We start from the raw sequence: 25,704 nt of genomic DNA on the forward strand, positions 1-25,704 counted from the left end.
CTGTTCCTCCGAATAATGTCAGGAGGAAGTTTTTTTATCCACTGTTACACTTGTAACTGAAATAGGGGGAATGTTGTGGGGCTTTTAAAATTTATTTACACACACACACCACCCCAGATGGGGTGTTTAATATTCTCCTCTTTAATAAAATATGTGCAAATAAAAATGCTTGTAAGAAGATAAGCATCAGGTAGGAAAGGGTGTTCTGGCAGTGTTGGAACCAATCTTGGAGCACTTTCCTGGCATTTGGTTAGTTTCCCTCATCAAGTTTTCTCCCTCTGCTTCTGAGCAGAAACACCTGGAAGCTGCCGTCATGCTCCAATTCCTGCTTCCAAACCGGTTTTGTTTAACTCCTTTGTACATGTCAACATTCACTCCCGTCCTGTGCAGGGATATACATTAGAAAGTTTGTAAATCTAATAGCTACGTAATGTTGAGTAAGCAATGGATTTTTAGAAATACATACGAAAAAGTATGTATCTCTAGCAATTTGATAAGATAGGTGTAGAAGAAAAATTAGTCATTCACCCTAATCAGCACCTGGTTGATCATACTTCCTGTGCATTGTTTCTATTTCCTTGTCATTTGTAGGCTGAATGTGTTCAATGTGTCAGTTTATAAAAGTGCGGTTCATCCGGATTCCTTGCAGCAGTTTTTTAGACACACCCTGACCGAAGTTCTTACCTACAACCCGTTGTTGAGAGGTAGGAACAGGTGGGGAGAAGTGAGTGTCTCCAGGGTGTGTTATTGTGTGTCCGGAGCTCCATCCCACCTGGGGCCTTGCTAAATGGAGACCAGCCTGGGGGACCCAGAGCCAGAGAAGCTGCCTGACTCCCCAGCTCTTTCCCAGGGTCTATATAAGCAGGGTGCCAGATCAGACAAAAACAAACTCATCTGGGGTCTGGGCTTTAGAGGGCTGTAGTTCAGGAGAAAACTTTAGGTGGAAAATCAGTGCCTTCAAACAGAGCTTCAGCCAACAGCTCATGAACAGATATTTGGAGTAACATCTAATAGCAGCCTTTACAGAGGAGACGTGGGGGAGCTCTGGCTGCTGGGAGCAGTCCTGGCCGAAGGAGAAACTGGGTGGGAGAGGTGGTGCTGCAGAGAGTACTTGCAGCTAAGATAGTCTGGCCCCTGTGTGTGTTTGGGTTTATGCAAAAGACAGGGCCTTTCTCTGCTGACTGGCTGTTTCTTTTGGTATATTAGAGATAAAGGCAGGAAGGCTTCTAATCCGTGATTGGTAATTGTGAAGCTTGATGTTTTTAGGAAGAAATATGTTTGGACTACAAAATGTCTGGTAAAATCACTCTGAGTGATGATCTAGAGCTGCTTGCCTGTCGTGTGGGAGAGCTGTGTTGTTGCTGCCTTTCCAGTTCAAAGAGATTATTGAGGAAAAAGATGATTCCTTGCTGATTCTGTGTGCATGCGCTATGTTGGCCTACGAATGTGTGATCACAAGAACAGCTTTGAGATGACAGTGTGGTAGTGAAATGGCACGGTCCTTGTTGCCACAGTCCGTGTTCCAAAGACAAATTGGAGAGAGAGGATTTCAGTGAGCAGTTTTTAATGTATCTGGTTGCCAAAGCCCAAGGGAAGTCTTGTGTGGTTAAATCATGCATTTTGGGTGTATTTTAAAACCTATTGCTAAAGAGTAAACTTTTCTTTTTCTGGGTACAGTGTCTGATGCCATCCATATGCAGAAAGAGTGGAGCTTTACAAGAACTTGTTCACTGCTTACTACCTTGTACCGCAAAGTATGTCTTCCTGGTTTCACAAAGAGAACTTTATGTTGGGTTTATATTCATTGAAATATCTGAAGTGAGATTATTTAGAACTAGTGCATTCCAGCTACAGAATCTGAACCAGCTGCCAGAAATTGTAGGCAGGAGGAAGCATGAAGAAAAAGTACTACAGGGATTTTTGTTTGTGCAAAGCTCTTAATGAGAACAAAGATAACAAATGAAGATGTGAATTTTCACTGTTACAGAATATGACATGACTGCTGAAAGAACTGGAATATTACTGTTTATTTTAGCCAATGCTGGTTCCAAGCCAGGATGATATCTAGCCCTGGAAAGCTGAAGCAAAAGATGCACGCAGGATAGCTTTTTCAGGAGTCTTGCAAAAGACATCTGCATGTTAATCTTGACAGTATATTTCACTTTATGAGTGGCTGTATATCATAGCTAAAATGAATTGCTATTGCTCTTCCAGATGTTCATGGCATTCAGTGCAAAGGAGTTGATCTGCCAGCTGCAGCAAGTCCTGGAGACTCATGAAGTGAACTGGCAGCATGTCCTGTCCTGTGTTTCCACGCTGGTAGTCTGTCAGGCTGAGGCTGAGCAGCCGTTCAAAGGTAAGTAAGTAATGGCAAGCCTGCAAGCTAATGTGTACTTGTTGCTTCTCAGGTACTTTAGAGGGAAACCATGCTGACTGGTGTAGCAGCATAGTCATTCATAGTTGCTGTTTTGAGATTCCTGCACGGAAAAGAACAGCAGAAAATCTGATTTTTCCATTCAGAAATTCCGTGTCAGAGGCGATGCGAATGCCAGGCCTTGTGCCTGACACTTCTTAAACATACTGTACAGCTAAGAGTGGTTATTTGATAATTACCTTCATTATTAATTGGAGTAGTGATTACTGAAGCTTAGTTCTTCTATCTCACTTTTGCTAGCAGACCTTGTTTGTTAGAGTTTCTTGCTGATTATCTCATTGCTGGACTCCCTGCAATTCTTGCAGGTTGAAATCCTAGAGTATTTGACTGTTAAAAGTGCATGAAAAAATATAAATGAGTCCCAAAGGTTCCCCAAGCTGCAATACAAATCCTTCTTTATGTGGCAGATGTTTTATCACAGGTATTTGTCTTCATTTACTGTAGAAAATTACAGCACAGTTGTCAAGAGCAAAGTCTGAGGTTATTGTTTTATGTTTCTAGATCTACTGAGACATCTCCTGATAAAGGCCTTTGAGAATTATGATATGGAAAATATGATCACTGCATTCCTGATAGCTCGTCAGGCTGCTCTAGAGGGCCCTGCTGTGTTCATGCCTTACTCTGAATGGTTTAAGGTAAGTCTAGATGAGGCCTGACTGGTAATCTTTGTTTTAAGTATGAGAAACCTGTGCATAAGGAATGTTCTGCTGCACAGCAAAAGCCTAGTTTCAGACCAGATAGCCAGGAATTAGAGGGGGGTGAGGGGGTGGTGTGTGTGCGGAAAAGAGTAACAAGTGATTGTATTGGTATTAGGAGTGATTTAATATTTATTACTGCCTTTGTGTCTGCAAAGAATATATTTATTTGGCTTTCTTTTGGTTTTCCCTTCTTTCATCTTCTAAGTCCATCTTGTTCTCTAGTTACTTGTCAGGAATGCAGACATGTAATTCCTGTTGTACTCATAATCTTGGATGTACTTCAGTATCTTGATAACCAACACTGTTGTTCTTGCATAAGTTGTAGGTTATTGCAGATGAAGCATTCCTATTTCCTGGATGTTTGCATGCAGCTGTAATTGCTGTGTTTGACCTTATAGATAATTGGTTGTTAGCTTTTAGTTATAAACATGTAGGTATTTTAGGTATGCAAATCTCCACATAATTTAAACCTGTAAATTCCTTTTTATGAGTTTGCAAATCTAAGCTCAGCCTTTGCTGATAGAGTGTTCAGGATGTATCAAAAGGTAAACTGCTGATGTTCTGTATAGTTTCAGACTGGCTTATTTTCATTGAAATGCTCAGATAAAGCTGTGTAGAAACTGGCAGATTTGTGGTTCCCTCATGAATCTCAATCCTTTGGTGCATTTTGGTCTTGCCTTGTTTAACTCCTCTAAGAGTTCTCATGGTAGTGTGTCAGAACAAACTTTGAGCATGACATGGCAGGCTTTCTGGAAACTGGACAAAGAAACTCAAAGAAAACTTCCATAGAGATTTCTATAAACTTTCTCTGGAGCCTATTCTCCAGAAAGACTCTCTTGACAGAAAGCAGGTATCTGTAACAGATGTCTGGGATTTGTGTGCTGAGTTACGGCATTGCTGGGATGGGGATTCTCTCCACACTGAAAGGCTGCATTGTCTTTTTCCCCTGTTTCAGGCTTCCTTTGGGAGCTCTGGTGGTCACCACGGGAGCAGTAAGAAAGCTCTGGTCTTCCTCTTTGAGTTCTTGTCAGAGCTAGTGCCCTTTGAAGCAGCGCCGTACTTGAAGGTCAGAAGATGCTAATAGAGATGGTTTTCTAAAGACTGATACAGAACTGCTCCAAAGTGAACATACTTGTGCCTTTGACTAGGTTCAGCTTATTATTATTGTTATTATAGTAATTGCGTTATATGTCTGACTAGGTTCAGCATATTGTTAATATTGTTATAGTAATTGCATTACTTCTGATACATTATTTAAAACCTTTTCTCCCTGAAATAAGGAAGTAAAAATTCTTTTATTTACTTGACAAGAAGGAGAATTCCTCTCATGGAGTTTAAATTTAAGCACTTCAGGGATTTTGTTTGTTGTTGTTGGGAAAAATTGCATGTCAGTTGCCATGAAAGTGGCTTATCTTAAAACAAGCAATAACATCTCTGGTGGTAAACATAACTGGAATTTTACACTAAACTTCCTGTAAAAATGGCAAATCTTGTGAATTGCACACTTCAGGTCCATATAATGTACCCGCCTTTTGTGCCAACAAAACATCGGTCCATTCTGTTGGAGTACATCACTCTGGCTAAAACCAGACTGGCTGACCTTAAGGTTAGTAAAATTTGTCTCTTTGAGAAGAGTTCTTTCTGGATCTGTCAAAATAATAGCTGTGTTGCGACCATATGCATCTCTCTAACCTCACACAGGTTGCTATAGAAGATATGGGGCTCTATGAAGACTTGTCTTCCACAGATGAATCTGTGCAGGTACTGCTGGTCTGTCTAACAGTTTTCTCATCAGTGATGCCCCTTTTCCTCTGCAAAAGAGCTTAGGTTATCCACCTGTCTGCCATTCCTACCAAGTTTGAGCATGCTGCCAAATCTTCTCCAGCTTTAAGACAGAGGGGTTAGCGGCCATAAATATGCAACCTCTTCCCCAGATTTCATGAAAACTAGACTTACACAGAGGACAAACAAACTGCGATGAGTATTCCGTGATGATGCCGCAGGGGAACTCAGCAATTAGCCAGCCAGCTACTGGCCAAGCAGCACCTACATTAGCCATCCAGTCAGCACCTGCTGTTTGAAGCAGGAAAGTGCTGGTTACCTCTTGCCCATCCTGTACTGTGGAGTATAGAAAATAAATGGAAGATTCTGTGGGGGAGGATTTAAGGGACAAAGGGAGATCTAATGGTGTTGTATGGTGTGGGGATGCAGAGCACAGGTTTGCAGGAACTGGGGCTGCATTAGCTCTGCTGATTGACCAGCATGTTACAATAGTGACACTTCCCTCTATGGCTTTGCTCCCAATGATTTGATCATGTAGGAAAGCATTTTATATGTATTTTGATTCTTTTCAGTACAGCATATCATCTATTTGGTGGTGTTTTCAAAGTGTTCATATTTAAAGGAGATTTGGGGAGGGAATCTACAGTCTGCAGTTTCACACTGTGGTTCATGATAAGTTTTGGGTAACGACAGTAGTTGATAAGGAAGCATTTGGCTCTATTGCTCCTTCCTATATATTGATCACAAGTATGGCAGTCTAGGGGGCCTCATTTATACAGTCAGTTAGCTGGAGTACATGAAATACAGGCTGGTGACAAGGTAGTTGAATGTACTGCGATGAAATCTAGTTCTGTGATGAACTGAAAGTCATAAGTGAAGATTTAATTTAATTTCTTCCAAGTCTGATCTGTTTGTTGAGAAACTGGCCCGGGTTGTTGCAGTCTTAAGCTGTCTTACGGCTCGAACAAGAGAAACCCGGGGTGGCAGTCCCTCTGCCTGGAGTGTAGTAGCATGGGCTGCAAGCAAAGATTATGGGTCTTAATTCCAAATGTACTAACTAAAATAGAATAACAATATACCAAATCCAGAACAGAAAATATACTGTCCCCGTGGGGGACAATTGAATAAACAATGTGATGTTAAGCAGGAGTATCTGCTGGAGTTGCTGTAGGAGGTGCATACAGAACAACATGGACCTTTGGGCTGACCCAGAATAGCTGTTATTTATAACAGCGTTATCGAGGCAGGCTGATGGTTCAGGCTGGTTTCTCCATCCTGCAGTTTTGCTCTGTATCAGGTAGTTCTTGTTATTCAGTTGTGTTTGTTCAGTCACTTCCCTTCACAGCACAGACAACTGTTACTAACCCTGAAAAAATAAGGAGGGAAGATTATCGTTGTCCTTGAGTTCTCACAATATCTTTCTCTAATTGTTACTTGTGTGAGCCAGCCCCAGGGCCAGGCACTTCGTGACGTTGAAAAGGCCCTTCAGATATTTGAAAACACAAGGAAGATCCCAACATCTGTGATAGAAGCCAGGTACCGTGTGCTTCTGACTCTTTTTGTTTTCAGCTATAATAATAATAATAAAAGTCAAGTCCAAATCAAAATAACAAAACAAGAAAAATTGAGAATGTGAGCAAAGGAGGTTTTGGGAAATTCTCCCCATGTTATCTACTTCCTCAGTAGTCATCTAAATAGAGGTTATTTGTGCAGAGAGTAAAAGGCATATTCACACCTGCAAGAGAAGTGCACAATTGTTATAATAAATAAAAAGCAAAATTAAAGAAATGAATAACTATTGGTTAATCTGAACTTGATTTGTCTGTGGTTATTCATGCTACCATGAATATTTCTTATTTGCAGGAGCCAAATTAATTCTTGAGGTAACAAAATGGTACTTTGCAGCTTTGACATTGTTAATATTTTGCTATATTTGTTTTCTGTCTCAGTATTTTCAGGCGACCATATTATACTTCCTGGTTTCTTCCTGCTTTGCTGAGGCCACGTGTGGTTAGTGTTTGGTTTGGGCTTTTTTTTGATCCTCCCATCTAGATGTGTGTTTGTAGACAGGTAATTTGTGCCTAACCTGCCTGTTTTTCTATTGCAGCTCCCTAAAACCCCAGATGCACGCATGGCTTTTATAGATTCTTTAAAGAGGTATTGAGACTTCCCAGTGTTTTTTTTCTGTGCTTCTGGACTTTCTCTTCAGAACATTTGACTTTACATCAGATTATTGGAGGCTTTGACGCCTTGTTTACAAAACCCTGCGTGTTGGCTAACCCTCTTGGCAGGGCTTTGTGGCCAGGCTTGTGGCTTGCAGGTTGTGGATGGGTAGCTTATCTGTATAGGTGAATGTCTTCAGTTCTGTAATTAGTCCTCTAGCCACTGTGAAACCATTATCTAGAAGTAGTCCCATGCAGCCCTCTGACTGCAGGCCAGATATGTTTTTATGCAAACTTTGGAGGATACTGCTGAATATAAAATTTCACCAGGAATACGAGCCCCCCCCGTGAAAAGCTCTCCTCTCTTTGGGAGAGGATATGGGAGAAGTGGAAGATGAAACTTAAATGTCTGTTAATGCTTTGAGTTGCTCTTATGGGACACCAGGATAATGCCTCAGGAGAACGCAGGCCCTCTCAGAACTCATGATTGTCCTGTGTGCATGTTTAAAAGTGCTTTTCTGCACTGCAGGAACAGCTTTATTTTAAATCCACTAATTCCTCTGTAGCCTATCATGAAGAAAAAATATTTGCAACGCTGCCTACAAATGAGGCATTTGGCTCTGCCTTGTCATTCCAGCCTGACTCTAAAAAAGACTGGATTTTTTCTTTTAAATTAAAGTTGTAAGAGGAGCAGCTGAGTTCTAGGAAGCCTCACGTAATATATTTTTAGTATTGAATGCCTGCCCAGCAAGTGTTAGAGGTAAAACTTTTTGGTGTCCATCACGTTAGTGTTTTAGATGTGTGAATACTGCGTGTCATATAACTTACACTCTTATGTGATCTTAGACACGTACTATATATGAAATAGGTATTAATACATGCATTAATGATATACATAATATTGTTTTTGTGTAGTGTGTGTTACACATGTATAATACTTGCTATGAAAGCCTTGGATATAAATTTCTGGCCCTCATGTCAGATGATGATTAAAAAATGCTTCAGATGCTCAGTATGCTTTGGAGCCTCTGTAATTACATTTCATAGCATAGCTGTTGTTTATGCTTATATTTAATAAAGCTGAAGTTTGAATGTGGTTATGCAGTATAATAAATGTCTCTTTTTTCTTTTTTTTTTTTTTAAATTATTATAGCGCTGATAAAATACCCTCAAACTTGTACTCCACATACATGCAAGCCTGTTGTGCTATGAAAGAGAAAATGTTACAAGGTAAAAAAATATGACATTTACTTATGGATCAGTTTGAAGAAAAGTTAATTTTTCCATTGGTGCCCTCCTGAATTGAAAATTTTCAAAAAGTTACCGCTGATTAGGTCTTTAATCTATACGTAAATATGTGTATGTTCTTTATGTCTTATTGAGGTATTAAATAGTTACTCTCGTAATGACTTTCTCTGCCTATCCTGCTTGGGTGGGATTTTTGCAGTCCATGCGTAGCTCTGTGCTGAGGCTGCAAATGATGCCTGAGCTAGCTGATTTAAATCTAGCTCAAATACATCTCCATGAATCAGCGTTTGCAGCTTGAATGCTTCTCAGCTCTGGCTAGCCTGGGGTGTGAACCTGCTGTGTTGATCCCTTGCGTAATGGCACTTGGGCTGCCTGAACTCACCATCATCCTCTTTTAACAATGGATTACTGTGCGTGACTGAGATCTGGGGAAACGGGAGGGGCTAGGGATGGAGCCAGCGGCAAAGGGATCACAGTGCATAGTTTACATGTGTTTGGGTGGGAAGGCCCCACTAATTTCGGGTCCCATCACTGTAGCCACGTTACTGGTGCAGTGTGTGTCAGTGTAATAGATATTTAATGAGCTCTCCTATCTCTTTCAGTAAATGAGTGTTTCAAACGTATCTTCAAACGGGCAACATCCTCACCACAGGTTTATACGACATGAAAAGGTCAGGCTAGCGAGCAGAGATCATTCCCAGAGTGTGGTGGCGATAAGTGTACTCTGTACAGAGACGGATCTGTGATTGACTCCTGCTCAGGGCACTTTGGGCGTCTGAAGCTTTCTGGAGATGCTGTAGCTCGAGAGGCGTGACAAAGCAGTCCTGGGGAACCGCAGATGTGCAGCAGTCTGGCTGCGGAGGTTGTCCTGGCAACCGGCAGGGATGAAGGATCCCTGTGTGCCGGGATCGGCCCGATTCCCAACGGGCAGCCAGGGCTCTGCAGGAGTCCTTGAATTGCCAGTGACCTCTAGTGGCATGTCCTAAGCTGAGCTGTGTCCCCTGTATCCTGATCGGCCTGATCTGCGTCCTAATCCCATCCTCTGCATCCTAATCCATCCCTGGGGCTCTTGCACAGAGGCTGGATTTAGGGCAGGACTGAGTATTGGTCAGCTGTAAGCCTGCCCTGTTCGTTAGTGCTCATTCTTGCACATAAAAGTGACTCAGCAGTCTCCTAACACCTTGTTGCTTTACAGTGTGTTTATAACAAGTATTAATTTAACCTTTGTTATTTACTGCTCTTGTTCATGGTTGAGTTATTTCTGGCCCATGTACAAGATGCTGTTCCTGTCTAACGAACTGTACGGGTGGTTTTTGGGGCTGTGCTGTGGCAGCTTGTTGCTGGTGGCACTCTCTTTCTAGTGGTAAAAGGAATTTCCTTTTATTTCTTCTTTTAAACAAAAAACAGAATAGACTAACATGTAACATCTGGAGATGTTGCATGGTGTTGGGCTTGAGGAGAAGCTGATGAGGTAGTATTCACGCTGTAATGTCTGTCTCTGTGTTTTGAGACTGGTTCCAGTCTTTTGAGGTCAGCAAATGTTTCTGTAAGGGGCAGAGAGCTAAAGTGAGTAGGAAGGGAACTCTGAAAGGAGAATTCTTTTGCCTCTTGTCTTTAAAAACTGAATTCCTTTCTGAAACTAGGCATAAACTCATAAATGATTAATCAAATAGCACATTTTGAATGTAAAAACAAAGCTATATATGTGGCAGATTGACGGTTTGGGGATCTGTTATAGCTTACAGAAAAGTAAATACTGCTTCTACAGAAAATGTGTGCAGAAATTGCTGAATGCATTTTATGAACTGATGTACCGCACAAGGGTGAGGATGATGTGTTGCATTTCTCTCTTACTTGTCTAGATGAATCAAAAGTAGAGACCAGCCATTCCAAAGAGCCTGTTGAGCAGCTGAAGGCTGAACTGGCTGAACTAAGGACACTGATTGTGGACCAGGCTAAATACAAAGGTATGCAGGAAGGCAAGTTATAACTACCCATAATTGACTGTTACAAAAACTGCATTAATAAAATGTGGCTAATGCTAGCCAAAGCAGCAGCAGTACTTGCTGCTGGTACCTTAAGATGGTAATCTTTCAGATCTGTATAATCCTTCCAGCTATGAATATATATATATTTTAATATCTGACGTATTTCCCATGCTTGAGTTCAGAACTTAAGGTCTGCATCTTTGTGATGATCACTTGGTACCACCCTGATCTTTGCCAAGATTGGCAGCCCCATTCCTGGGACTTGCCTGGTGACTTGGGCCCCCTTTTGAAGGCTGTTTCCTTTCTGGTGTGAAAAACTATTCTTGATGTGTGTTGGTAGTAGTACTGGGAAAAAACAATGCTGTCTTCTAAAATGAAGATGATGATCGCTGTGTTCCAGCTAACATTTTTTGCTCATTGAAGCTTTTCATAACATGCTTTGGGCTCTGATCAATTAGAGTATATATTTCACTTCTTCCTCTTATGTGGAGCTGTAAAATCTTTCATGACTTCTGTCCTGGTTCTCCTCCTCTCCTGTTACCTTCCTGCAGATGTGCCAGCACAGATTGCAGTGATTTCTGACAGACTCACAAACATCTTGGGTCACAGCAGTCATGAGAATGAAGCTGCTACTTTGAATTCTCCAATCCAAGTTGATATTTCTGCCCCCAGGCTGGAACCCAGCCATCAGAGTGTGAGTACCATCTGGCTTTGGGTGAGAAACTAGTGGGGTTGAGTAGGTAAAAATGCATCTGGATAGTCCCTGTGAAAGGTTGCTTTGTCTGTGGAGAACAGGAAATACTCTTCTCCTTTTGTCTACTTTGTGCACAGACTATGCATATGTTTTAACCTCCTGGAAGTTGTTGGGTGTCTGGTGGCGAGATCTAGAGATATATTCTATCAGAGCAGTCCTGTGATGAGCTAGGCTTTCTTCACCAGGCTTGTCTAGATATTTGTTGTGTGCTGGGATCATTCCTGGGCTGTTACAGGCTTAACTTTCCATCTCTTCTTAGTGCCAGTGGATCTGTACAACTTGCAGTGAATGTCACTAACCAATTCATTGCCTTGTTTTAATGTTGGGAAACATTATATATATATATATATACACACACACATGCAGCACAAAACTGGATCTAGATATCCAGCCCAACAAGTAGGAATTACCAGTGGGTCTCTTATTCCAGGTTGTTGATCTTCTGCTGACATCGTTCTGCCAAAACCTAATAGCTGCTTCCTATTTTAACCCTCCCGACAGGTAAGATGCAAGTGAAAGAGTGGGGAAATCAAAACTCATTAATACGCTAGAATTCTAACACTTGTCCAGGGGTGAGGAGGGACTTGTGGTTGTTAATACCCACTATACCAGGCTGGCAATTGCAGGCTGCTTTATCCTGAGTATTCTGTAATCTAAGAACTAATGTGCTTTGATGTATATGTGTAAATAAAATATGTTACTCCTCTGTCATTACTGATCCCTTTGGAAAAAGGTGGCATTTGGCTCTGTGACAACATATAAAAACTTTCCACAGATACTACGTGCTCAGGTTGGCGTTTTCAGCTGAATGGTGGGGAATGGAGCAAATTCTTTTTGTCCAGCAATTATTTGCTGGCTGATACTAGAGATCGGGGGAGGAGAATGCTTGTCTTTTGACAGTGAGCACTGATGTGTCTTCGGGGTGTCTTTTTGGCACGTTCAGTGCTTTTGGCGCATTCAGCCTTCATCCCTAATGCCATATCTAGTGTGAAATGAGTGAGGCATAAAGTCTAATGCTGCAGGCACAGGAATAGCAGCATGATACACCTTCTAGCTGCCTCCCATCCCCTCTTCCCCCTGGAAGTGATTCAAGTGACTCAGTTTGATTCTGGCCTGTATGAGGAGGGAGAGGTAGCGCTCCTCTGCCACTGGAAGGACTCTATTAATAGCCATCTCTTTCATGTTGTAACAGAAGTCTGTAAACGTTATTGTTGTCCCTCAAACGGGGTTCGTTTACCTGGTGTGCAAGCCAATAACACAGTCTCGAGGTATTTTCAAATTAATTTCATTGATGCGCATGAATGGGTGCCTGTCTCAAGACAGCACACCTTTGTCTCAAAAATTCCTATATTTATAAACTTAAGAAATACATATTCATTATTATTACCCTTAATGATTGGTTCGTTCTTCTTCGCCTCTCCTGTAGATTAGTGCACAGACTCTGTCTTCCTTCCTTCCTTCATTGTCTTCTTTTGAGTAGGTGGTATCATTTGAGTAGGTGGTCAATGAGTCGGTGGTCACCATCTCCTCCTGTAGGAATTACCTTTTACCTATTTCTTACTCTGTCTTGGCAGTTCCAAGTGGTTCTTCAAAGTTTATTGACCAGACCACAATCCATTCCCTTTTCTGACATAAACATAAAGCCACATTGTCTAATAGTTAGTTCCTAAACCCTAAATCATGTCTAGTTATTGTTTCCCTATTTTAAATATTAACTGATTGGGGCTGTATACAGTACATTAGCAGTTCCCTGGTTATTTCAATCATATTATACATATTAATTGATAACATTATGGCCCACATTTCAGGGGAAAATCGCTTTGTTGGAAAACAGCAATGTACTGACAAGCTGCCTGTAATCCCAGCTGCTGACAGTACTGAACTAGGTGGCTGCCTCTCTGTAGTGCAGCATGCTTTGGCAACCAGAGCGTCTTTCCCTCTCTTTTACACTTCTGCCCTGGAGCAGATCAATCTATATTGAAAACCTGTGCTGGAAAGTAGTTGTGATAAACAAGAGTGTCCCAGGAAATTGTTTCTAAACCCAGCTCCCCATCCAATCTCCTCTGAGGATGTTTATTTCTGTCATCTGGGTGGGAAAGTCCCTCCCTCTGTCCCTTCCTCTGTTTTGCAACAGGACCTTATATTAATTCCTTTTTGCTCTTGCTTTGTTTTTTGATCCCATTTATTGCTCTGCCTCTGTTTACCTTGTGCTCCCTGTCTGAAAAAAAGCTGTCTGTGCCCCAGGCAGCTTCCTCCTTTCCTTATTGTCGTCTCTTACTGAACACCTCTTTGACTATATAGTATCAAGTATTTGAGGCAGAGCACTGGTGGAGTTCATGCCCTCGTAGGGCTCCTCTGTTGAGATAGTCCAAAAGTGACACTTCCTTTGGGCCTATAAATGGAATGATAATTGTCCTGTATTTACAGACAAGTATGGCTCAGGTTCAGTGTGTTTAAGCATTTTTAAATACCTCTTCCTGTATTGGGGGTAAAAAGAAGCAGTAAAATGAGCATGTGTTTTTTACCTTCTGCAGGCAGGGACCATGTCTTTCCTTGTTTGTGAAGATGATGTGTGGACACAGGAATCTTTTACCTGCCCTTCTGGGCAGGCTCTGCCAGCTTATTTATCATCAGGTTAGTTTTCCAACCATGAATCATATGGTTATAGTGTGCTAAAGGCTATCCTACCTCCATTTCCTGAGCTGTGGGGTATGTACCTGTCTGGACCGCACTGTGAAGGGGCTTCATTAATTCTCAGGCTTCCAAAAAAAAAAAAAAAAAAAAAAAAAAGCCACCCTGACAAAAAAAAAAAAATCCTCATTTTGGACAAATAGTATGGGCTTGCTCTTAGGAATGTGAGCTGAACATTTCCCTACAGAAATACTACTGTAGAAGGTTAATGCATTCTGAGATGCTTATTTTAACTTCTGTTAAAATGCAAGTTTATGAACAGAGCCAAAAGAAAATAGTAGAATGCTTAATTCCCAAGCTTTCACATAGAATATTTTACTTGTACACCCCTTTTAAAAATAAAAGTAAGACCCCAAGTCTGGGGTGCAGCAGTGCATGGTTTTCTTTTAGAGAACTGTTGGTTTTATTTTCTTTACACCGTGATATTGAAAAGGTGAAATGAAAAGGCTGATAGGCTACATTAGCTGTCATAGAAGCTAAAAAGCCTTGAGAGGCTCAAATTCTGTGGGCTGAATTTACAGCTAGTTGCTCAAAATTATTGTTTTACAGAAATGTACAAATTTTGCTTCAGGTTGATCAAAGCTAGCGGCACAATTTCAGGGAAACAAGAACATGTTTAATGTAACTGGTGCCTCTCATCTGCTAAATTGATATCACTGCACTGAATTAAGAAATGGGCAGAAGCACTGTTCTGCTACTTGATTAATTCTGAGTTTTTTCTGAGAAAGGTTGTTTTGTTACAAATGAAATGTCTCTCTCTTTGGTTCTTTACTAATGGTTTGGCTTGCAGGGTCCTTCCCTGAATGATGCTCACATTTTAGGACTAGCAGCTTTTGTGATCCACTTAAGTGAATGCAGAGCTTTAATTCCTGAAGTGAAAGCCAGTTGTGGGATTTCTGAGCCTGTTTCTGAAAAGGTCCTTTCCATTTCGGAGTACTGGAACTGCTTGCTAGTGTGCAGGACAGAAGAGTCGTTTGCCTTCTGCATGAGGTGAGATCATGCCTCCACCACGTCCTTGCTTCCCCAGGCGATGGGTTTAGGTTTGCCACTGGAGGGGTGCTGGTAAAGCACCCGTGTTCCTGCGGAGGATTTCCAGAGCATATGTAGGTGTTTGTGCTGCACAGAGGCGCTACACAGAGAAACAGGCTGATGGTGGTCCTGTGTGAAGTAGCATCCTGATGATTGTACTGCCTGCTGGAGGAAGGACTGACTGGATGCTGTCAAGGGTTTTAGTTTAGTCTCTGATTCTGAAATTTGTGCTATTAATGTACTTGGGGTTGGAAGCACATAAATAGAAGTGGTCCCAGAAGCAAATAGGTTTGGGACATGTTGGTTAAAAGCATTTTTAACACTCAGTCTTTGTTTTTACTTTTGACTTTCATGAGTGGGAAAAGATGATTGAACCAACGAGATAATGGAGTTCTTTCTTTTTCTCTATCAGATTTTGCACTGCAGCAGCATCTTACCTTATGTGCAAGTTTCCATCCTATTCTTGTGAAGATTTGTGTGCCTTGCTTCCTCCTAGCCTTGTTAAAAAGGTAAAACGAAAGAAGTTTTGCTATTATTTATGGGGAAGATCAGTCTCAGTTCAATTTCCTGCTGCAGACCCTTGTGCAACTACAACTTGTACAAAGAAAACTATATAAAAATGCATCTTTGTACCCTCCCATCTTACCATTTTGTGTATTTGATTGTTTGGCAGTTTCACACAACCAGAGGTTGCACTGGGCCTTTTTTTGTGGTGGAAATGTGCAGGGGTTTTATGCCTTTGTTTTAGCTGCAGTACATCGTGCCACGGCTGAGCTTGGGAGCTCGGGGAATCCTGTGTGAGGAGGCTAAAACAGACCTAATCTGGAGTTCCCTGTCGTGCCCCTCTCTGAACTACAAAAGAGCCAGCCTCTGTCTATGGAAGCAAGCACGCTTTCAAGAGCTCTTGAAGGAAAAAGCACTCCAGGTATAAATCTTTTCCATGACTTAAGTTCACACTGTGATTCTCATTTTTCAGATCTGCCCTTTGCAATTTCCTTATTGGTGATAAAAAGCTTCTTGTAAAAACTTAATGTCTGAAAAGTTGGTCTGACAGCTGAAGATGGCATGGACGCTAGGTTATGTGCTCAATGTTATCTGTAGATTTTGATGGTGATGATTAGAAGTAGATAACTAGAGGTAAAGCTTTTGTGTCCTGCCTATTGCAAAAGTGGAAAGCCTGACAAGAAATACCATATCAGTAAGAAAATGATCAGGAACTGTAGAGAAAAGGCCTGTCCAGAACCTTAGCTTCCTACTGTGTACTGTATATGAAGTGATGGTGACTCAAATAACTGAAAAAGCTTGCTTTCTTTGGCGCTTTCTCTAAATGTCAATGTTCTCCTGAACCACCTGTGTATCTTGGATTGTTTGGCTCTGCCTTGCTATGAAGCAGGTTAACATCTCAGCTATTCTCTTTATATCATCTTTGCAATGTATCTGATTTGACAGGATTTCTTTTTTTAACCTAGTTCATATAAAACCAGTTTGTCTTTGTGCAGAGAAATTTGTCACGTTACTAGATGACTCCTTGTGCTTGGCTAGCTTGATGTACAAGGCTAAAATACCTTTGCATTATAACCTTTCTTTGATGCTTATAGCAGTCTGTCTGACTATGGTGCTTTGTTCATTTTAGCATTTGTTTCTAATAAAATACGTTCATTCTGGTATCTAGATTTTAAGAAGATGAGCATGTTTGGAAATGTCAAAGGGGTGGGTGTGTGAGAGATGCTTTACAGGCTTGCTTTCAGTAAATTTTTGAATGCCAGTGGGGTTTTAGTTTAGATTTCTTGCAAGGGAAACAGTGCAGGAGAACTTCCTTGGGTTGATGTCTCCTGTTTCATATCTCTTAATCTGCACGGGATTTTGTCTTGGTGTGGGTGAAGGTGGGTTTTATGTTGGGAAGAAGGTGGCTGTTCTGCACAAGTTACTTGCCTTGCTGGTCTTTCCTCTTACCTAAATAGTTGCTTTTCCCAGTTGTCTTTCAGAGAGTGGCTGCTGTTGGAGCTGGAAGTGTACCCTGAAAAAGATATTCTCTCTGCTTCGGAAAGGTAAGTGCAGAGGGCCTCTGTTGAAAAGGGAATAGTTCAAGAGTCTTTCCCACCCAAATTAGGAAAAAGCATTAAAGATCAGGAAGTAAATAAACAAGCTGCTGCAGGACACAAATGCCTGTTGACTACTCTGGTTTGTTCAGAGTTCAAGCAATGCTAGAATGTGTTTTAACTTGAGGAAGTTCACTGAAATAACCTCTGGCCTGCATGTGCAGTCCTTCCAAATAACTTTTCACAAAACCTCCCCATTTCCGGAAGCAAGAGATGGCTGACATCAGGACATGTGGTGTCTGGTGGATGACTACTTTTGTATCTGTACTTATATGGGTGCTTTTGTTTGTCACTGCACTCTACTTGGTGTGGAAACTTCCTTTTACATTAAGGGAAGGGCACCATTAAGATGCTGTGATAGACTTCCTATCTTCTCCTTTTCAATACTGCAGACAGGATTTTCATTATTGGGCCATCTATCAATGGTATCTTCCAGCACCTTCTGCTTCTGGTGGCTGTGACGGAGACCTGGAGAAGGCATGTGGCATTATTATCAATACCATTCTGGATTCCTCGCAAAGGTATTCTGTGTCATGACTTGCATTTCTGCAGAAGCAATGGTTTTGCTAATGACCTTGCAATCTAGGAGCTGTGAGCTTGTGCCTTACATGGAGCTGTGGAAGCGATTCCATTCTCATGGGTCTGGCTGGAAGTGAAAGCTGGGAGGTGGCTCTGCATGACTCACCAGTGTTTGCATAAGAATCTTGCTTTAGGTGACGGAGGTCTGGGGTTGCAGCCACAGATAGTCCCTAGTCTGTCTGTCTTTTTTAAGCTGAATTTGTATTCAGATTTGTTCGGCCACACAAGCATCAGTGCCCCTGAGGAAGTGGCTGAAGCTGGAAAATAAGGAGGAAGGCTTAGAGAAGGGTTGCTGTCTCACCTACAGCTTATTTAAGGAACATTAATGTTAGAGCTTCATGTTCATCTGAAGCCATTTGACTTTATTTGAATTGTGTTATTCTCCTGGGCTAACAGGGTTGGTTACCTGGTGTGTCTCTGAATTTCAGGTTGGACCTGGGTAGCTGTGGCCAGTCGAAGATGTCAGTCAGTCCTGATATTCTCTGCAAGCTACAGGTGATTCCAGACTTTGATGTGTAGCTGTATGTTCAATCCTTGAATTTGACCAGTCAAAGTATTTCCTAATACCTCGGTGTATGTAGGGCTGATGTTTGGTTCTCACATGTGAGCAGAGGCATGGAAATTGAGAGAGATTTTTTTTGTATTGATCTTTCTATTACTTCAGAGAAATATAGAACGTTTGAATGCAAACTAGTGTGTAGCCCTGACAAACACTGTTTTTCCCCCACCTCCCTCTTTAGGAGATGGTGCTAGAGCTGGGGTGTAGGCGAAAGTTGCTTTCTGGCTGCTTGGATGCCCAGAGACACTTCCTGTTTGAGATTCTTCAGGAAAGACTGAAAGACAGAAAACATAGCTCTGCTTTGGGTGAGCAGTTATGGAGGCAGCAGGAGCTGCTGCTGCACAGAAGGTAAACATGGGTCTGAAGGACTGGGAATACCTTGAACAAAACTGCTGTTCAAAGCAATTATGGTGTGTACCTGTGCAGTCGGGTAGCCTCCCCTCTGATTCCACAGCAAATGAAAATGACACTGTATGTCATGGTAACAACTGTGCAAGAGATATTTATTCCCTGGTACCCACATGCATTAACTGTTTCAGTGTGCTATCTTGGGCTGTGAGTTGCCCTTGGCAGTGGACTGAATTTCAAAGACCACATGTCTTCATGGACTCTGTTTACAGGCAGCAACACTCTTAATGCCACCACTTGTGTTAACCATTGTTAAATTACTGTATTTGCTGCTGTGATCTAGGTGTGCATTTCCATTTTTGAGCCATTGATAGGATCTTTGGAAGTGGTGTGTGTATCTCCTTGAAATGCAAGTTCTTTTCTGGGCAACTGGAAAAATTCCTTGTGCAGTTTCTGTCAACGTGTTTGAGATCTCATGTTTGACATACTCTCAAACTCCCCTGAATATCAAAGGCACATGCCCTGAGAGTGAATTCTGATTCTCTTGATGGTAACTGCAGTTTTGGTTTTATTCTTCCTTGCCTAAGGATTCTGGTAGGGCTCCCTGCATCCGCTTTGATCATGACTTGTCGAAAAGGAAAGAAAACCATGTTGGACTGCGAAGACTTTTTTCGTTTTGTAAACTTGGAGCTGGTATGTGTCATTAGCCAAACGATAATTTTTTATTGGTAACTGCTCTAGATAAAGACCTTAAACTTGGGTTTAGGACGGGAGTTAAAATGCAGCCAAACTTGAAACAAACTTAGCTTATATCAGAGTATAGGGAGGTTCAACTCATTATGCTTGAGACTTTCCAGCCCCTGGCTCTGCAGAGGTCCCCTCTGCACTGTCTGCTGTAGGGTGACTCTTGGGTTCATTCATTTGGAATTGTGGTGGCTTTTTACACTATTGAGAGAGAATCCTTGGGAAACAGTGTAGGCAAATCTGGGGTGGAGCCAGTCAGCATGTCAGTGGTTGGAGCTGGGTGTGCACAGTCTGGGGTAAAATCACCAGTGGGTCATGACAGAGTAGCCTGGTAGTGGCTTGGCCAGTTCTCGAGCAGTAGGAGTGTTCTTTCCAGTCATGTTGTTTGTGACAACATATGTCTCTGGTGCACACGCACGTGCAGCAGCCTTGGGGATGCTCTCTCATGTGTGGGTATGTTGTCCTTCTGTGCCACCTGCTTTTTGTTTGCTGATGGTGGGTTGGAGAGAAACCTGCAGTGTTCCTGTGGAGGCCTAGAAGTAAGGGATTGAGCATGAGCTGTTCTCCAGTTTCTCTGTCATGCCAGGGCATTAAACTACTTTGCTGTGTGTAGAGTGAGATCCTGCTCATCCTCCTGTATCACGTACACTAGAGAAACATTGAGAAACATCCCTGCAGCTTCCTGGGGGAAGATCAGTTGACTTCCAGGTCCCTCAGGGTACTGTTTTGTGCTCTGAGGATAGCTATCATTTCTCTTTATTCATCCTGACTGACCTTTTCAAGCCCTCTTGCACTGTCATATTAGGCACAGCCAGAAACCCCCATTCATTCCAAAACTGTTAATCAAAACTGCTTCTGCCATCCACTACATGTGGTAAGCAGGGCCATCTGATTTGCTGGGACTGTAAAGCACTACCTAGTCAGTGGTATTGCTTTATATAGAAATGAAGTTTCTGCAATCTGAACTGATACTCAGGATCTCACAGGGTGATTTTGTGCTATGAGTCCTGTTGTGTCAGACACCCAGAATATTCAAAGAAAATCATAATTCAAAAGGGAAGGAATTAATTTTTTTCCTCTCCTTGTCTTCCCACAGAAGAATGTCTGTTCCAGAGGGTATGCACTCTCCTATGACATCACCGCTCACTTCTTCAGGGTAACTGCTGCTTTTGTCATTCTGCTCCATTGTCTGTGCTAGCCAGAGTAGATGTTTCTTTACCAGGGTATCAGTCTATATGCTATTCTTAGCAATGAGATGTGCTATTTGTACCCTTGTTTTAAGAATTGGTGTAAATTACAAAAAGAAGAGCAGTAACCCAGGAAAATGAAGAGAAGTAGCCGGAGGAAGTAGTGGGAGAGGTTAATTTTAATACAATACAGCAAAGCTGGTGGGGGAAGGAGAAGCTGTTGGGCACACGCTTCTTTTGCTGGGCCATGCTGACCCCTACAGTTATTTTTCATTAGTTTACACATGGCTTAGTGAGGTACTTCAAAGCAGCAGAGACATGTGTGTAGTCATCTTGTAATTTATCCTCTTCCAGGGCCTGCTTAATGCCAGCTTGGACTGTGAAGAATCAGCAGAAGGGGTCAACGATGTTCTAACAGCATGTCAAACCAGATGTCCCATTGTGCTTTTCTCTGCAGCGGTAACTGTTCTTATTTTGTCTGAAGAGTGCTAGATGAAAATTCAGTACCAGTTCAGAGCAATTGTTTTAACCTTCATTTAGTGTAAACTGTGAAGTGTGGGGGTAGTAATTCTTCATGCCTTTGGAAAATTGCGGAGTGTTTTAGTACCCTTGGTATTGCTGGTCCCAGCTCTGGGCATGCAGCCTTGTTTTTGGAGTGTCACTATAGAAGTGGAACAAAGGCTGTTTAAGAGTGAGAAGCTGGGAGACTTGTCTTGGTTTCATTTCAGATGCACTATAGGTCAGGCTGGTTGTTACGTGCTGTCGTGGTTTAACCCCAGCCAGCATGCAGCATGCAGCTGCTCACTTGCTTCCCCCCACCCGGTGGGATGGGGGAGAGAATCGGAAGGAAAAAGGTAAAACTCGTGGGTTGAGGTAAGAACAGTTTAATAGAACAGAAAGGAAGAAACTAATAATAATGATAATAACAATAATAAAATGACAATAATAAAAGAATTGGAATATACAAAACAAGTGATGCACAATGCAATTGCTCACCACTCGCTGACCGATGACCAGTTAGTTCCTGAGCAGTGATCTGCTCCCCACCGCTGGCCAACTCCCCCCAGTTTATATACTGTCCATGACGTCACATGGTATGGAATATTCCCTTGGCCAGTTTAGGTGAGCTGCCCTGGCTGTGTCCCCTCCCAACTTCTTGTGCCCCTCCAGCCTTCTTGCTGGCTGGGCATGAGGAGCTGAAAAATCCTTAACTTGGTATAAACATTACTTAGCAACAAATGAAAACATCAGTGTGTTATCAACATTCTTCTCATACTGAACCCAAAACATAAAACTATACCAGCTGCTGGAAAGAAAATTAACTCTATCCCAGCCAAAACCAGGACACACATGCCAAGCAACCAAATAGTCCATAAAGCACAGATTTTTCTCTCTCCTGTGTGTAACTCTTCATGCACTGCTTTACATGGGGATACATGTTTTTGTTGCATGTGGTAAGCATGTGCATCACCTTTGTGGAACAGCTGAGTTTTGAGCTCCTTTATTATGAGTGGTCCTACTAGAGGAGTTTCAGGGCACCGTGGTATGAATGCAGTCACAAATCACAGTGTGTATGTACAACTTGGACTTTTTCACTAAGGGCAGGGGGGAGGGCAGGGGGAACCCTTCCTCTGAGTACCTGGCTGAGATAGCATGCATACCTGACTGCAAACAACTACTGAGTATGCCACCACTAATGCTGCTGGTTTCCATCTTTCTTCCTAGCTTTGGTGGCCGAGGCTGCAGCCAGTACTTTGCTCTCAGTGGAAGAGACTCTTTGGGGCTCCACTTGCAGAAGAACTGGAAAGACTGAGGGAACGGCAGTCCTCAGCTACCAGGTGTGTATGAGGAACCGAGTGTGGATCTGCAGGCAGGAGAACCCACTCACTGAGGGATCAGTGCCCAGGAGGCCTGCTCTCTGACGCAGGCTGAATTTCAGCAGGCAGTATGAAATGGTAATGTGGACTGAGGCTTGTAGGACAGCTATATACAGATTCCATTGTAGAGTTTTAACTCAAAATGGGTCATTATAATTATTTAGTCTGGCCTTCTGTGTAATATGGGTCAGAGTCTTTCACCATAAGACAAAGAGAATCTTTTTAGAGGAGACTTGGAAGGCAGAATCCTTGTTAGACAAACACTGGAAATAGCCTTTAGCACAGTGTTGAGTCATTTGCTCAAGCTGCTGCACCCTTTGTTCCCTGGATTTAGAGAATCTCTGATCTGAAGCTACTGACTGCTTCTCTGCTGCATGCTTCCTTCTTTACCTGTTGTTACGCTGTCTGTTCAGCGTCCTGCAGCTTTTCTTCAAAAGCTGGGAATTTAGTATAAGAATCTCCTTGCAGGTTATTGAATGTAATAATCACATTAGCCATAGTAGCATATACAGTTAACTACCTGTCCAACCTCTGATAAAAGAGATTTGAGAATGCTGCTGTCTTTTTCTAGACTCTTTTTTTTTTAAACTGTCTCCATGTAGCATCCAACTGCAGGGGAAAAAAAAAAGTGGGTGGTTTTTTTTTTTGTTCCAATCACAAACTTACACAAACTTACTTTGCCCAAGCCCCTGATTTCGTCCTCGTTCACAGCTATAATTTTTTTTTCCATTTATTTTTTTCCTCCAAAACCATGACATGCTGGTTTTGTTTCCTAGCTTCCTTTCTTCAGGAATGGTTTTCCCTCTCTCTGGCCCTCCTTGGATTTCAGCTGCCTTCCTCCATTGTACTATTCAACAGCAGTCACCACATGGACGGGAGAGAAATGCACTGAAGAGGCTGGGGACTGACACAGAGCAGGCAAGATTGGATGCATTTTAAATGTCTGCTGTTCCCTACGCTTGAAAACTGGAAGTAGAATGTCTTTAACTGAGAAATGGTTGTCCTGAGATAGTGCTGTATCCCTGGTAAACGCTGTTGTGAAATCTTGCTGGTGGCTAGTTGATAAAATGTAGCTGTAAATTACCAGTTGCTAAATACTTATCCTAGAGGCAAAGTTGTTCCAAACTTAAACTTTTAACTCAGATACTGGCTCCTCTGTGAAGTCAGAGAGGACTATTAAACAGCTGCTTTAAAAACTGAAGCTAGAGAGAACGCTGCAGAGATTGAGAGCTCAGTTCATGGCATGCCAGGATCACCTCGCCCTCTAACAAAGGAGCAGCCCTTGTGGGTTTTAGCTCAGGCAACTTGGCTGGGCGGTTAAGGAGATGGAAAGTTCGTGAGACAGGAGTGCAGGCATTTTAAGGCTCTGGGAAGATGTGCTGGGAATCCCAGGAACAGATTTCCTGAGGGTTTTCCCAAGTGTGTTTCAGGAAACGCCTCTGCCATTTTGCCATTTTCAGTGCTCTCCATGCACGGGAATTCTCTGAAGTGCTCTGCTGAAGAGGAAGTGGGGGTGCTGCCCAGCAGTTCTGTCTGTTGGTCTTCCAGGGGATAGCTGGGACCAGAGCTCAGCATGGGGAGTGTCCTTGTATTGAGACATTCACGGGTAAATAGTGTTGAACCAGGACCTATGCTTTACTATTTACTCTTAAGTTTTATTGCTCCAGGCAGCAGTTATGGTAGCAGCTCCTCTTGCTACGGGATTGACTCCTCCACTGTTTATACTGGTCTAGAGCCAAAAGCTGCTAGTCAGAAACTGGTGTCACTGACTTGAAGTGAGCATTTAGTACATGTGGAATAACAGCGGCTTTCACCTCAAAAATCTGCCTTGAGATAGGAGGAGGATGCCAGGAAGAGTGAGAACAGTGGGAGGGCTGAGTGTAACTGGGGTCCCAGCAGGACACAGCGGCTGCCGCGTGTTCAGGCCTTAGCTCAGACCCCCATCTACTGCTGCACTATCGGTGGGATCGCACAGATCTTTCTGTGGTGGGGACTTGGTCCCACACACAGGACTGGTGTGAGGTCAAGTGCTGAATCCCTTCAGGTGACAGACAGCATTAAAGGGCAAATCTCTCTCTGTCAGAAGGGGCAGTGTTGTGGGATTATCCACCTTTGGGGGATGAGACACTGTAGTTAAATCCAAGGAACCCAGTTGTTCCACCATGTGCCACTCCTTTTTATTTGATTCATCCACATGCAGCAGTCTGTGCCTCTGGAAAACTGTCAGCTGAAGTGAGAGGTCTCTCGCTGCCATGTTCCCTGCCCTGGCCTGACTGTTGTGCATGTGCAAACAGACGTGCTGTGCACAGAACGTGCTGTCTGGCTCAGCCCTTTCCTTTCTCAGAGATAGGTAAAGAAAGGAGGGTTAGCTCTAGAACTGGATTAGTAGCACAAATAATCAAGTTACTTTAACTTCCCAGGATCACAAAGCCACTGCATCCTTTGATTTTTGTGGTAGGGATCCAGAAAAACGATAACCAGTGTATGTCAGGCCAGGATTACAAAGCACTTTCTGAGATGAGAGGCTACAGAGCATCTGCTGGTGGCATGCTGGCTGTGGACCAACATTAGCTCTGCTCCAGGTTCACACCTCTGGTAGCTCACTCGGTTTTTACCTGTATTTGGGAGAAGTTGTCATCTGTTGTCTGACTTGCTGACTGCAGCGAGCCTTGCTTTGAGAACAGTGAATTCAGTGTGGAATTTACCCTTAGAAGCAATGAACGATGTCAGGCTGCAGTCTGTTGTCTTTAAACATGCTGCTTTCACCTGGAAGGAACAGCAGTGCTTGTAGTTCATCCAGGTCCATCCTGGGAACACACTCAGTGAAATGTTATTTCCTGATTGGAAAGCGCAAGTTCTGAGTCACCACCACAGATATAACTAACAGGCAGTCTCTTTTCCTTGCAGCTTCTTGTTTCTCTGCTGTTCTTCTCACTCATGGATCTCATCTCAGCAAAAATAGCACCAAAGGTAAATTCAGCCCTGAGGGAATTCTCATGACACTAAATGTGTCTGATCAGCTTGGTTTGCTGCCTAAAAATACTTTGTACCAGTACTGTGAAGGCTGGTAGCTTGTTCTGCCAGAAGGAAGGGATCAGCAACATCCCAGACAGAGCCTGCTGAAAGCCCTTCTGCTCCTATCAGATTAAACCTGTATTTTCTTCTAACTGACATTATCTCCCCTTTCTTTCACTACGGTAGCTTTTATTTATCTTCCTGAGTGACTTACTATTTTCAGTTCCCTGTTCAGACTTTACACCTCCCAGGTAGTACAGGAACCTCACCTCTCTCTCTTAGCTTTTGTGTAGCATTTCACATTTGCTAGATGACTTTTTTCCTTGGGCTGGAAACATACATGGTATTGCACAGGAAAGGGGTCCCCAGCAAGGAGGAACATTAGTTTCCATATGATTTAATGCTATTAAATGAAGGAGTAAAGATGACAAGTTTCTTCCAGCAGCTGTCTGCCCCAAGCATCCTGCCGCCTGTGAATGCTTGTTTCTGTCCCTTTGCTGTCTTCTCAGC

At 42.6% G+C, this 25,704-nt stretch overlaps 1 protein-coding gene across 2 annotated transcripts in view; it reads left to right on the forward strand.

Moving 5' to 3' along the window:
- FANCA (FA complementation group A) overlaps positions 1 to 25,704 on the forward strand; it is a 38,969-nt gene that overhangs the window by 10,372 nt on the left and 2,893 nt on the right. For both annotated transcript variants that reach the window (XM_069793232.1, XM_069793233.1), the window contains 28 exons: positions 592 to 704; positions 1,678 to 1,754; positions 2,215 to 2,356; positions 2,936 to 3,069; positions 4,088 to 4,198; positions 4,643 to 4,738; positions 4,834 to 4,893; positions 6,362 to 6,450; positions 6,864 to 6,924; positions 7,022 to 7,071; positions 8,230 to 8,306; positions 10,187 to 10,291; positions 10,864 to 11,006; positions 11,497 to 11,567; positions 13,601 to 13,700; positions 14,548 to 14,747; positions 15,199 to 15,295; positions 15,535 to 15,711; positions 16,761 to 16,834; positions 17,278 to 17,406; positions 17,893 to 17,959; positions 18,205 to 18,371; positions 18,959 to 19,064; positions 20,212 to 20,271; positions 20,657 to 20,761; positions 22,028 to 22,140; positions 22,956 to 23,097; positions 25,087 to 25,149. In XM_069793232.1, the coding sequence (XP_069649333.1) occupies positions 592 to 704; positions 1,678 to 1,754; positions 2,215 to 2,356; positions 2,936 to 3,069; positions 4,088 to 4,198; positions 4,643 to 4,738; positions 4,834 to 4,893; positions 6,362 to 6,450; positions 6,864 to 6,924; positions 7,022 to 7,071; positions 8,230 to 8,306; positions 10,187 to 10,291; positions 10,864 to 11,006; positions 11,497 to 11,567; positions 13,601 to 13,700; positions 14,548 to 14,747; positions 15,199 to 15,295; positions 15,535 to 15,711; positions 16,761 to 16,834; positions 17,278 to 17,406; positions 17,893 to 17,959; positions 18,205 to 18,371; positions 18,959 to 19,064; positions 20,212 to 20,271; positions 20,657 to 20,761; positions 22,028 to 22,140; positions 22,956 to 23,097; positions 25,087 to 25,149 (2,929 nt within the window). The remainder of the gene's footprint in view (positions 1 to 591; positions 705 to 1,677; positions 1,755 to 2,214; positions 2,357 to 2,935; positions 3,070 to 4,087; positions 4,199 to 4,642; positions 4,739 to 4,833; positions 4,894 to 6,361; positions 6,451 to 6,863; positions 6,925 to 7,021; positions 7,072 to 8,229; positions 8,307 to 10,186; positions 10,292 to 10,863; positions 11,007 to 11,496; positions 11,568 to 13,600; positions 13,701 to 14,547; positions 14,748 to 15,198; positions 15,296 to 15,534; positions 15,712 to 16,760; positions 16,835 to 17,277; positions 17,407 to 17,892; positions 17,960 to 18,204; positions 18,372 to 18,958; positions 19,065 to 20,211; positions 20,272 to 20,656; positions 20,762 to 22,027; positions 22,141 to 22,955; positions 23,098 to 25,086; positions 25,150 to 25,704) is intronic.

The sequence above is a fragment of the Haliaeetus albicilla genome, chromosome 10 (assembly GCF_947461875.1).
Source record: "Haliaeetus albicilla chromosome 10, bHalAlb1.1, whole genome shotgun sequence".
NCBI classification, from domain to species: Eukaryota; Metazoa; Chordata; class Aves; order Accipitriformes; family Accipitridae; genus Haliaeetus; species Haliaeetus albicilla.